This window comes from Gracilinanus agilis, chromosome 1 (genome assembly GCF_016433145.1).
Source record: "Gracilinanus agilis isolate LMUSP501 chromosome 1, AgileGrace, whole genome shotgun sequence".
NCBI lineage: Eukaryota > Metazoa > Chordata > Mammalia > Didelphimorphia > Didelphidae > Gracilinanus > Gracilinanus agilis.
Window position 1 is genome coordinate 333631373 of NC_058130.1, and position 14096 is coordinate 333645468.

A 14096-nucleotide genomic window follows, 5' to 3' on the forward strand; every position below is an offset into this window, starting at 1 on the left:
GGATGCCAGTTTCTTAGCTGTTATTCAGTCTGATTCTTTATGACTCTATTTGCAGTTTTCTTGGCAAAGATACTGGAGTGGTTTGCCATTTCCTTCTCCAGCTCATTTTAGAGATGAGGAAACTGAGGCAAACAGGGTTAAGTTGTGTTGTCCAGGGTCGAACAGCTAATGTATCTAAGGCTGGATTTGAACTCAGAAGATGAGTTTTCCTGACTCCCAGACCTGGTACTCTATCTATTGTGCCACCTAGCTACCCCACAGCTCCTTAAAGTAACATATTTTAATTGCTCCATGGCTCCTTAAGCCAATCTAAGATCCTCTTATGTAATTTAATTGAAACATCATGTTTCTATTTTCTTCCTAAATAATTTTATGTGCTTGGTTTCAGGATATTAAATAAACAATAAAAGAATACTATACTAAAAACATTTTTAAACATATTTCTCCACAACATTAAATTATAAAAAATGCATTTTGCCCATTAGTTTGGTCAAATTATTGTTTTAAAATTAGAAAGGCTCAGAAAGTGCACATGGGCGCAAAACTTCTTATGACACAGTAAGATGTACAAAATCTTAATTTTTTAAAAAATGGTGTTACAAACTACTTCCAGTTGTAATTTCATATGTTTCTTCAACTTGAATCTCTTCAAAAAATCTGACCCTTGATGGCAAGGAATGTGATTTTTTTAGTGTTCCTAAAGAAGATGCATCTATATTGTGGTTAAGGACTGAACAAATACAGTTCCTAGAATTAAAAATGTGGAAATTTGAACATATAGGATCAAATAAACTAGGGGATTCTGAAGTTTGAGATGAGTGGTTTTCACATGGAGAATCCTCTTTCACAGGTTCCTGGTCTTTATTCTTCATGGCATCTTTTTCTTCCAGTTCCCGAGCAAGCATGTAACTAACTTTTCTCTGATGAGCTAAAGCTTCTTCTTTATCATTCAACTGCATATATAAGAAATAGGAGGGGGGAAAAGCAGAATTAAGACAATAAATAAAAAGACTAACTTTGATACTTTGAAACATCTATAATTTCACCACTTTCTTCCCATTAACTCGTTAACACCATGAAAGAAAAATTCAAAACCTGGTAGCCAGCCTTCTAAGGATGTGGCAAGAAGTCAGTCACCTAGCATCTATTTAAGCATCTACTATGTGCCCCGGCACTGTTCTAAGCCCTGAAGACAAAAAGAAAGGCAAAAAAGAAAAGTCTTCATTCTCAAGGAGCTCACTTTTTTTTTTTTTAAATTTTAAACCCTTAACTTCTGTGTATTGACTTATAGGTGGAAGATTGGCAAGGGTAGGCAATGGGGGTCAAGTGACTTGCCCAGGGTCACACAGCTGGGAAGTGGCTGAGGCCAGGTTTGAACCTAGGACCTCCTGTCTCTAGGCCTGACTCTCAATCCACTGAGCTACCCAGCTGCCCCTCAAGGAGCTCACTTTTAATGGATGTGGGGTTCTTTACACATAGTTAGCCTTGTCATGAAAGAAGATAAATGCACAGTCCATTTCTTAGTCTGTACTCAAAACCTTTGTGGATCTGGTAAAGCCAACCAAAGTTTGCTGGAATTGCCATGGAATGGCCTGCTGGGTCATCCTTATGCATTAAACATTAGAACAGTTCTTTGGCACACAGGTATTAAACATAGGTGCCATTTGTGACCTGCAAGCCTTTGGGGGTGGCCCAAACCAAAGTAAAATGTATTTGGAGAGGCACAGGCTAGGTGGTTCAATAGATAGAGAGCCAAGCCTGGAGACGGGAGGTCCTGGGTTCAAATCTGACCTCAGACACTTCCTAGCTGTGGGATCCAGGCAAGTCACTTAACCCCCATTGCTTAGCCTTTACCGCTTTTCTGCCTTGGAACCAATACTTAAGTATCAATTCTAAAACTGAAGATAATATGAAGGAAGATGGTTTCCACCTCCCAAGAAAGAACTACTCTGGGGAACTATGTATTGTATAGTTCCACATACATATCCTTGTCAAATATTGGCATTCTCTAGTGCAGGTTTGGGAACGAGGGAGGCAAACAGCTTGGACCTCAATTTGAATAAAATAAAATAAATATAAAAAAATAAAACAGTGGGTAAGTTTTTTTTTAATGTGATTGCAAAATGTGTAACAAAATAAATAAAAGTACCATAAAACATATTTTAAACCTAATTCAATAGAAGGCCGCCCATATGAATCAGTATGTATGTGTTTGAGTTGGATAGAACTGCTTTAGTGGACGTTATAGCACTGAATATACTCCAAGAATAGTGTATTAGAATAGGTTTTTGTACCATTCTATTCAGTTACTAACTTTCTAATGTCAGTTTTTTTAGTGAGTACTCATGGCATGCAAACTTTGTATATAGTTAAGTAGAAAGCAAAGTTCTTCATTCGGTCTTATAGGGTAGAACTGGAAAGATAGAAATATATATATATATATATACATATATATATATATATATTCATCATTCATACTGTGATTTACAAACCAGCCTGCCAAATACATTTATATATTCAATTGATCAGAACAGATGTTTTGAAAGGGAGTGGTCAGAACTGGGTGGCATGAATCAGAGAAGACTTACAAGGAAACACACTACGAGCCTAGTTTTGAAGAGGATGATAAATACTGACAGGGCAGATTCTGAGGAAAGCACTCCACGTTTTAGGGAAGGGCATGAACTGATCAACAGAGGTGAGAGAGAGGTATTCTGTGACTGAATAGTATGATAGATGTGAAGTTAGGGATGAGAGAGTTGCATTGAAGAGTAAGACAACAGGTAGATAAAATCGTCTGTAACTAAAAATCTGCATTTTCTACAAGAAATAAGGCTAAAAATGCCTTTAGCTTCCCCAAAGAAGAATCTAAACATACTGACCAAATCTATTAGGATCCTAAAGATTTCCTGATGATTGTCTAGCTCTTCTTTTTTCTTAGAATTGGCTTCAGAAGTAAGTATATCCATTAGCTTCTGACCAAAGTTCTTCTTTTGTGACACGAATCCTAAGTGCCATAGAAAAAATATGGTGGGGAGAGGGATGAATCAAACTGTATTTATATACCCAACCTATACCTTGCATTTACTATCAGGATATGTTTCCTCCTGCTAATTCTCTCACTAATTTTTTTTTACTAAAGACAACTTAACTATAAGAACAATAGATGCAAATATATGCATTACTCAGAGCCCAATTTGAATTTTGACTAATGAGCATTGAGCTAATATGCTTTTGTGGATTTTCAGTAACAAGAATAGCTAACATTGCTAAAGAAGAGATTCCTTCTCAGAGATGAGCTCTACTCAATGAATCATAGAATAGGAATCTTAGATGTAGACAGGACCCTAAGAGCCATCTGATCCAAACCATAGGTGATGTGGCCTCTTCAACACAGCCAACAACTGATTGGTTATTAAATCGTTGGGATCTGTGAGATCCCTTATATTTCTGGGATTCTGGAATCTATGGTTCAATATTTAATTTTACTTCCTAAATGCCAACTGACTACATGGCCCTTTTTGTTTCTTTGCTTGTTTTCAGTAACATAAAAAAAATTATGTTACTACTGAAATTATATTTCACAAAATTACATTTAGATAAAAAGCATAAGTAAAAAATTACATTTAATAAATATGAAGTAAAAGTAAAGAACATAAGAATGAACCTCACATTATTAACATGATATTTTAGAGAAGAAATCTTCATTTTAAAAGATAGCACTAGGACAGTTAGGTGGTTGAGTGGATAGAGAGTCAGGCTTGGAGTCAGGAGGATCTGAGTTCAAATTTGAGCTCAGACACCTGTGTGACCCTGGGCAAATCACTTAATCTCTCTTTTTTTTTAAACCCTTAACTTCTGTGTATTGGCTCCTAGGTGGAAGAGTGGTAAGGGTGGGCAATGGGGGTTCAAGTGACTTGCCGGGGGTCACACAGCTAGGAAGTGTCTGAGGCCGGATTTGAACCTAGGACCTCCTGTCTCTAGGCCTGACTCTCAATCCACTGGGCTACCCAGATGCCCCAAATCACTTAATCTCAACGGCCAAGCCCTTACTGTCCTGCCTTAGAACTGATACTTAGTATTGATTCTAAGACAGAAGGTAAAGGTTTAAAAAAAAAAAAAAAAGAGCACCAGAGTATCATAGATTTGGGGTTAACTCCTTCATTTTATAGATGAGGGAAATGAAGCTGAGAAGTGAACTGAAAGCTGACACTCTCTCTTTAATACAATAAGGTATTGTATCAAAAAAATGAAGTACTAAAAAAAAAAATGAAGCACTGACATTGGCAATTTGTATTATCCAGTTGGAGGAGCTGAAATACAGTGAAGTGGTTAAGCAAAACAATGCTGTTGAAAATTTCATTTCAAATTGGTTTTCATTGCCAATATCTAAATTACTATTTCTTTCCAACAGCTCCCCTTTAATCATCTTTTATGCTTTTAAATAGCATGTAGTTTTCTGTTAAATATATTTGTTCCTATGACCATGAAAGAACCAGGAGAAAATCTGTTGGGAATTTATGAGATGACCTCATGATTCACAAAGTCTTATTTGCAGCTGTGCCTTTCAATAGCCCTGTTGTTTCTATGGAGAATTTTGTCAACCAGACAATTGTGAGTGAGACATTCTATGCGGTAGCCTTTTTATAACAAAGCACAACTGAAATCGATAGACTTAGTGTTCCAATAGAAATACCCAGATTCCTAAAATTATCCAATGTTTTACTGATATATAATTACCATCATCCTTAGGGTGTTTCCAGTTTAGCCATTTGGTTGATTTTTTACAAATTTTATTCACTTGCATCAGTTTGAGGGTCTCCTCATTTCTTCTCATCAGTTGTTGCTCAAAGGCAATCCTGAATGCATCTGCCATTATATAAGCTTCTTCTTTACTTTTCTTTAACAGATCTAACTGTAACAGAAAGGAAAATGTTAGTAAATAAACTGTACAAAGACCAGTTTATGTTTGCTTACTGGTAGTGATGAGCATAGGTCTTGGAAATATTTTGCCACACTAGAGAGGGGTGATAATAACATGTTCTTTATAAGCCTTTAACTTAAAAAAATTTATTTTTATTATCATGCGAAACACACTTCCATATTGGTCATTGTTGTAAGAGCACATTTATACATGACCAAAACCCCAAAATAACACAATAAGTACATTGATGTGAAAGATATTATGCTTTGATCTTCATCTATCCAAGTCCAACAGTTCTTTCTCTGGAGGTGGATAACATTCCCCATCATAAGTCTTTCAGAATTATCCCAGATTATTGCATTGCTGAGTCGCTAAATCTTTCACAGTTGAACATCATATAATATTGCTGTTACTATAGACAATATTCTCCTGGTTCTGCTTATTTCACTTTGCATCAGTTCTCAGATCTTTACAGATTTTTCTGAAATCATCTTGCTTATCATTTCTTATTGCACATAGTATTTCATCACCAACAATGTATCACAATTTGTTCAGCGATTTCCCAATTGATGAACATTCCCTCAGTTTCCAGTTCTTTGCCACCACAAAAAGAGCAGCTATAAATATTTTTGTACAAGTGTGTTCTTTACTCTTCTTTATTATCTCTTTGGAATAAACACTTCAGTAGTGGTATTACAGGATCAAAGAGTATGTATAATTTTATAACCCTTTGGGCATAATTCCAATTTGCCCACCAGAATGGTTGGATCAGTTCACAACTCCACCAACAATGCACATTAATGTCCCAATTTTGCAACATCCCCTCTAACATTTATCATTTTTCTTTACTGCCATATTGGCCAATCTTCTAGGTATGATGCGGTACCTCTGATTTGTTTCAATTTGCACTTCTTTAATCAAAAGTGATCTCCTCAAGAGGAAACTGAAGCAGACAGGAGTTAAGAGACTCCCCTAGGGTCACACAGTTAGGAAGGATTTGATAGCTAGTGATTAGTTTCATATTTAATCTTCTGACTACTGTAAGATTACGAGCATACTTTTGAACTAAAAAAAAGTATAGTCAGGGATTATTTCCAAATTATTTGTAGTTTGTGAGATAAAATTGTTAATAAGTACAGTTTTAGCCCTGATGAATACCTTTGACTTTGGGCTTTGATAGAACATTGATTTTATCTGTGTACATAATCCTTCAATTAAAGGAGATTAGAGGCTCTCCATGTCTTCTCTTCCTGCTTAATTCGTATCCATATCAACCCCTAAGTCCTCCATTGGGGCTCTCACCAACAAGCTAAACGTCTTCCTCTTACTCTGATTCTCAGGCTGTCCATACTCTTATTCTTGCTATATGAAGAGTCCACATTGGTTGGTCATAAATATCTTTTATAATTCATTTATCTCACGTGTCAGATGTAGTAATATTAACTGGCATTTATAGAGAACTTTATTTGCAAAGAGATTTATTTACTTGCTTAATCTCACTTGAGCTGCAAAGGAAATATTATGCAGATTTTACAGTTGAGAAAACCAAAATTCAGAGAGGTTGAGTGATTTGTCCATGGTCAAGCAGCAAATTCCAGGAAAAAAGATGTAGTCAGGCAAGACTTGAATTCAAATCCAATTTTTATCTTGCCTCTAACACACAACATAAAAAGTGTCTAATCATTATTGGGTTCACTGTATGTTTCTGAGGCAACTAGGTGGCACCACAGAAAAGAGAGTACAGGGGGCAGCTGGGTAGCTCAGTGGATTGAGAGTCAGGCCTGGAGACGGGAGGTCCTAGGTTAAAATCTGACCTCAGACACTTCCCAGATGTGTGACCCTGGGCAAGTCACTTGACCCCCATTGCCTACCCTTACCACTCTTCTGCCTTGGAGTCAATGCACAGTATTGACTCCAAGACGGAAGGTAAGGGTTAAAAAAAAAAAAAAGAAAAGAAAAGAGTACAGAACTCTTGGATTCAGAAAAACTGGAGTTCCAATCCTACATCAAATCATTTATTAGCTGTGTGACCTTGAGCAAGTCATTTAACTTCTGTTTGCTTTAGTTTCCCTATTTGTAAAATAGAGATAAAAATGGCACACATCTCGGGTAGTTGTGAGGATCAAAAGTTAATGTGTATATATATGGGTATGTGATTTGGCGTTTAGGCTTTTAAAAATCACTTTATTGCAAAAATGAATAATATACAAATAGGTATTAAGTGATAACATTTCTACAACCCAGTGGAATTGTTTGTCAGCTCTGGGATAGGGGAGAGAAGAAAGGGGGGGAAATTAATCATGTAAATATGGAAAAATATTCTAAAATAAAATTAATTAAATTTTTTAAAAAGTTAACATGTGTAAAATGTTTTGCAAAACCTTAAAAGTACTATTATATGGAATACTATTGTGCTATAAGAAATGATAAGCAAGGTGATTTCAGAAAAAGCTGGAAAGATCTGCAGGAACTGATGCAGAGCAAAATAAGCAGAACCCAGAAAATATTGTACACAATAACAGCAATATTGTACAATGATTATCTAGGGAAACTTGGCTACTCTCAGCAATGCAATGATCTGAGACAATCCTGAAAGACATGCTGAGGAAAGCTATCCCCCTCCAGAGAAAGAATTGTTGGAGTCATCTTTCACATCAGTGTATCTTTGGTTTTATTTTGGGATTTTGGTTATATATGACTGCTTTTACAATAATGACCAATATGGAAGTGTGTTTTGCATGACAATAAAACATTTTTAGGAGCACTATTGTAAATGCCAGCAATTATTATTATAATAAAAGCATCATTATAAATGCTAGGTATTATTTTTATATTAAAAGTACCATTATAAATAATGCTAGGTTTTCTCATCTGTAAAATGGAAATAATAATAATACTTCTAGTGACTATCTCATGGGGTTGTTATGAAGAATCAAATAAGATAACATGGCAAGAGCTTTGTAAACTATTTAAAAACCACATGCATGTTAACTATCATTTTTCTAATTATAATTGTACATCATAAGTGCTGATGCACTGCAGCCTGTACCCACTCTGTGTCATTCCATGGCCCTGGATTGTTTCTAATTGTAATTCTTTTGAGATCTTCTTGTTCTCTGACTCATGGCCATGTAGCATCACTGGGAAATGGGCATTTTGTAAGAACAAGCTGGCCATTCCTTGCAGCAGACTGTGAGAGCATGGATGGTCAAATAAAACTTTCACACATTTACCATGGATTTTTCTGAGAAAATTTTGACTTATTCCAGGACTTTGTGAAATTAGTCCAATGCCATCTGTGACTCTGAGCATGAGAAGAATCTCATCAAACAGAAGCCTCCCCCTTTTTTAATTTGGCCCTACCTTCCTTACCTGAGACACACATCCTTCATGACACCAAATGCCTCTCTCACACATACACACACACAATGTCCCAAAAGTATTAGGGAAGTTTTAAGCTATTCAAGCTGCCCTAAGGTTTTTGAATACTCTAAATACATATAATACCCAATATCAGATTTGAATGCAGGTCTTTCTGACTCAAAGCTCTATCCACATATTTAATATTATATATTATATATCATATTATATGTTACATGTATAATAATATTATATATACACACAAACATAGCTATATGTCCCTGCATGCTGACATATCTATATTCAGTAGATTGTAAACAAAGTTATCTAGCAATCACATCTTTATAGTATAATTCAATATATATAGCTCTAAAACGAGCCTACTTCTATTTTAATAATATACAGCTCTTCTCATTAAAACACAGAAACTTGATTTAAAAAGCTTAAATAGGACAACATTTTAAGTATTCCTATTGGTGAAAGGTCCTGAAGAAATATCACACAACAATATACCCTGAGACTTTTAATTTTTATTTATTGTGACCCAAATGTTTCCACTGGTTTTAAACCCTTGTCTTTCAGTCCTTTGTTCTAAAGTCACAACAAACATATTCAGTTCGATAATGATGCCTGAAATAATTCCATGTTTCAATTTAGCTAACTGGTACCATACTATCTGGCATGTTTGTTTCAATGCCCTATTGTATAAGTATCATTATGCTACCAAATTCTTTTCTGCCTGTTCCTATGTCACCTTGGCCTTCTTGGATTCATTATTCTTTCCCTTCTCTGAATGGATTTTCTCTTTGACATGAAAAATATCTCCTTTGACCCCATGGATAATTATATTAATGAAGAGAAAACAGAGCTCATATTTCTAATATTAACTAATCACATACTATTCTTCCTCTTAAAAAAATCTTGTTTTGTGGTCTGCAAGTTCAATGTGGGTCATATGATTTAGTGGCCTGCAAGTTCAATGTGGGTCATATGATTTAGCTGTGATTAAAAACATTAATTAAGTAATTACATTAACAAAGGGCATAGCTTTTAGCACTATAAAGGTGATGATCCCATGGTATTCCACCACTCATCAGACCCCATTTGGAGGATTGTGTTGTGTTCTGGGTGTCACAATTTAAGCAGGACAATGATAAACTGGAGAATGTTTAGTGAATAGCAAAGCAATGAAGATATAGTGAGGCTGAGTTCCTGAAATATGAGGTTTGTTTAAAATAACTCAATATTCAGCCTAAAAACAAGAAGACAGGGCATGGGGGTGCTATTGGGGAAGGGACCAGGGGACATAACCGATGTCTTAAAAATAGTTAAAGGTTGTCATGTGAAGGAAAGATCACACTTATTCTATTTGGTCATGGAGAATAGATCTAGGGAGCAATGAGGTAAATTTAAACTTGATATCAGGAACAATTTAAGCTTGATATCAGGAGAAACTTCTAACAATTGTTGTTTAGTTGTTTTCAGTCACATCTGACTCTCCGTGACCCCTTTTGATGTTTTCTTAGTAAAGGGTATGGAAGTGGTTTGCCATTTCCTTCTCCAGCTCAATTTACAGATGAGGAAACTGAGATTAACAGGGTGAAATGACTTGTTCAGCATCACACAGCTAGTAAGTGTCAAAGGCTTGCAAACCATGCCATTATCTTTGCCAAGAAAATCCCAAATGGTGTCACAATGAGTCATATGCAAGTGGAATGATTCAATAACAACAAAGAACTTGAGTTCAAATTCTATCTCAGTCACGAACTGTGTGACTGGGGACAAGTGCCTCCATTTTCTCATCTGTAAAATGGAGAGGATAGACTTGATGGCCTCTAAAGCCTCCAGCTCGAAATCTATAATCCTCTGCTAGTTATAACATACAAATCAATGGGAAAGAGAGTGTCAAAAAGAAGTTGTCCACAATATCAAATGCTACAGAAAGGTCAAAAAAGATGAAGAACCTCAAAAAAGGGCCACCGGATTTAAGGATAAGGAATTTATGAGCAATCTTCAAGAGAACTTTTTCAATAAAATAGTGTGGCCAGACTACAAGGAGTTCAGAAGTGAGTGAATGGTAAAATATGGTTAATATTCTTAGTAATAGATTGACGATAAAATGGAAAGAAGAAAAAGAGATGATAGCTCAAAAGAGGAAAAAAGCTACTTCTATTTTCCATCTAATTAAACAGACAATTCACTAAGGAGCCAAGTAGATGTCAATCTACATTAGTAAAGGGAATTTACTCTTCCTGTGAGTTTCCTCTACCAGTGAAATCAGAGGATCAGATCAGTTTTTTAAAATTCTAATGAAACAGCCAATTTAGAAGTCAGTTGTACTGCTGAAAACTAAGTAAATCTCAGCAGCTAACATTTGTCACCATGAAATGATTACAGAGGTGAATATTCCATTATTTCCACTGTTTCAAAAATGGAGAAATAGTGCACAATAATAGTTATGGTCATCCATTTGAACTGTACATATAAAATCTATATCATATTGGTTTACCCACTCAGGGAGTGAGAAGGGAAGGAAGGTGGGAAGGGAGAGAATTTGGAACTCAAAATTTAAAAAATAATAATAATGGTAAAACTGTTTTTATGTGTAATTGGAGAAAAAAATAAAACATTATTTTTAAAAATAGTCATAGTCATTTGGCCAAATTAAGTGTTACCTCTTGCTTCAGCTGAAGAAGCTGCTTTCTAGCAGTTGCAGCTGTTTTTGAACAGGAACAAGGTTGTCCCCCAGGATGGTTACACACACAAGCCCCAAGTACTGCCAGCTGCAAATTCAAAAGCATTTAGTCACTAAATGTCATATATAACACACCTCATTGGCAATCATATCTAAAGAAACTAAAAAGGATGAGAGATAAACCGTATACAAGAATTCCATAATCTCAGGGAGAATTAACAACTAGGGAAGAAAACCTTATTCACTTGGAATATAATTAATCCAAAAGATCTATCTCCCCAACTCTTTTCAAGATCAATGTCCTTAAAAATTGACATCAATTTCCCATAGTTATATGTCTTCAGAAGGAATGTGATCTAGTTATGTTTTCAGATTCCTGTCTATTAATTTCTACTTTGGATTTTCTGCAACAAAAATTAATTATTGTATTGGGTTTTTCTGTTACTCAAACTATATCCATCCATTCTACCTCAACCACTGTCAAGTATATGTACTTAGTAAATACTAATTAATTTTAAATATTTACCTGGGTAAAACATAACTGACCACAAAATCTCAGTGGTATGATACATTTTAATTTATTATTATTTTTTTTAATTTTAAACCCTTAACTTCTGTGTATTGACTTATAGGTGGAAGAGTGGTAAGGGTAGGCAATGGGGGTCAAGTGACTTGCCCAGGGTCACACAGCTGGGAAGTGTCTGAGGCCGGATTTGAACCTAGGACCTCCCGTCTCTAGGCCTGGCTCTCAATCCACTGAGCTACCCAGCTGCCCCGATATGATACATTTTAAATATGAATAGGAAAGATTGTTTGTATTAGAATCTGTCCTGAAATTATCCACAGTCTCAATAATCAAGAGATATCTGTACTTTGTTCTCTTTCTCATCAGATCCCCAACAACAATTATATAGGGTCCTAGCAACTTGATCTAGTTGCCCATTGAAGAGTCTTCCTCCCTCTTCATATAAGGATTATTTTATTTAAATATCTTACCTCCTATTTTAGAATCAATACTGTATATTGGTTCCAAGGCTGAAGCATGGTTAAGGCTAGGCAATGAGGATTAAGTGACTTGCCTAGGGTCACCCAGCTAGGAAGTATCTGAGGCTAGATTTGAACCCAGGACCTCCCGTCTCTGGGCCTGGCTCTCAATCTACTCAACCACCTAGCTTCCCCCTCTATATAAGGATTATTATTCTTTTAATATATATTAATATTAATGTATTAATATAATATACTGTTATAGTCATACTATTGTATATTTATATATTAATATAACAATAATATATATTTCATATATTGTAATAATATGTATATAATATCACTCAAATAGTTTCTTTCAATTTTCTTATCGCTACTTTTTCAACCCTTCAAATTATGTCATCATTCTCTTCTAGGTTAAGCATGTTCCTACTATGTTGTGAAACTGAGGATGGGATAATAGAGAATTATCATATGGTTATTCATTTGTATATAGATATATAGATACACATATATACATATTTTGTGTGTGTACAGATATATAGATATATTGCATCCCAGTATTTCATTATCCTTTTAGCTTTCTTAATAACTCTACACAACAAAACACTCAACTTTTTTTTAAGAATTCACAATATATTCAATACAGTACTATTTTTGTCCTAAATTTGGGGGGTGCACCTGCCATGCCAAGGCACATGCAGCTGCAAGAAGACTGGGGCACAGCAACCGAATCATTGAAGCAGAAGATGCCTGCCCAACAAAGCGAGGCTGCCCTCTCACCCCAGCAATGAAGTGATGGAAGTCAAGTCACGCCAAGAAGCCTTCCCCAAGGGTCGCCTGTGTGCCAGAAACCATATTAAATGCTGGGGATACCAAGAAAGGCAAAAACAACCTCTGCCTCCAACAAGTTCACAGTCTAACTGAAGAGACATACAAACAGCTACAGACAAGCAGGATATATTCTGGACAAACCGGAGGTGATGTGAGAAGCTAGAGATTAGCTGTGTTTTAAATCTTAAAAAAAAAAAAAAAGAAAAAAGAAAAAAGAAAAGAAAAGAAAAGAAAACCAGTTTTCCCTTTCTCTTCCCCAGAAACCATGCTGTCCAAAATGCTTGCACACTTACTTCAAGACCTGTAACCTCGGTGGAGCCACTTTTAAGACACATGCTTTCCTGAATCAGCTTCTGCTGTTGTATGTCAAGCATTGCGATTGTCTCTAGGCACTGCTGATTCAGAGCTAGGGAAGAGAACAAGAGAAATGAGAAACAAAGAAACATGAGAAACAAAGAAAAATGAGATTACTATACCAAGATTATAGCTCAAGTCACAGGCATTTCTTCCTTCCTTCCTTTCTTTTTTTTTAAACCTTTATCTTTCGTCTTATAATTTCTACTGTGTATTGGTTCCAAGGCAGAAGAGTGGTAAGGGCTAGGCAATGGGGGTTCAGTGACTTGCTCAGGGTCACATAGCTGGGAAGTGTCTGAGGCCAGATTTTATCTCAAGAAGATGAGTCTTGGGGACAGTTAGGTGGCTCAGTGGATTGAGAGTCAGACCTAGAGACAGGAGGTCCTGGATTCAAATCTGACCTCAGACACTTCTTAGCTGTATGACCTTGGACAAGACGCTTAACCCCCATTTCCTAGCCCTTACAGCTCTTCTGCCTTAGAACCAATACAGTATTGATTCTAAGATGGAAGGTAAGGGTTTAAAAAAAAAAAAAAAAAGGATGAGTCATCTTGATTCCAGACCTGGCACTCTATCCATTGGGTCACCTCGACACTCCAGTCTGGTTATAGAGATGAGCAAGCCACAATGAGCTATAATACAATTTTTAAGTATTATAAGAGAGGAAAGAAGAATGCTACGAGAGCACAGAGGAAAAATAGGTAACTTCTGGCTAGGAGAATCAAGGGAAGATGAATGTAGTCGATGGCATGGATGTCATGTTGAATGCCAAGAAAGGCTGTGATGAGTAGGAACAGCAGCAGGGGTGAATCAAGAAGGTGAACCAAGACACGGAGGCAAGAAAGCACTGGTCACACTCAGGGAGCCCACCCCAAAGAAAGCAGAGCATGCAAACGGAGGGCAGCCAGCAGGAAAGGTGGTATTCAGTCAAAGAATGGTAAGGAG

The 14096-nt window shown here is 36.2% G+C and overlaps 1 protein-coding gene across 1 annotated transcript in view; it reads right to left on the bottom strand.

The window, feature by feature from the left end:
• Positions 1-458: 458 nt before the first annotated feature.
• CCDC125 (coiled-coil domain containing 125) overlaps positions 459-14096 on the bottom strand; it is a 50669-nt gene continuing 37031 nt past the window's right edge. Inside the window, exons 3-7 of the mRNA XM_044680700.1 lie at positions 13091-13203; positions 10960-11067; positions 4741-4915; positions 2883-3007; positions 459-953 (exon numbers count right to left, since the gene is read on the bottom strand). Coding sequence (XP_044536635.1) covers positions 597-953; positions 2883-3007; positions 4741-4915; positions 10960-11067; positions 13091-13203 — 878 coding nt within the window. The 3' untranslated portion in view covers positions 459-596. The remainder of the gene's footprint in view (positions 954-2882; positions 3008-4740; positions 4916-10959; positions 11068-13090; positions 13204-14096) is intronic.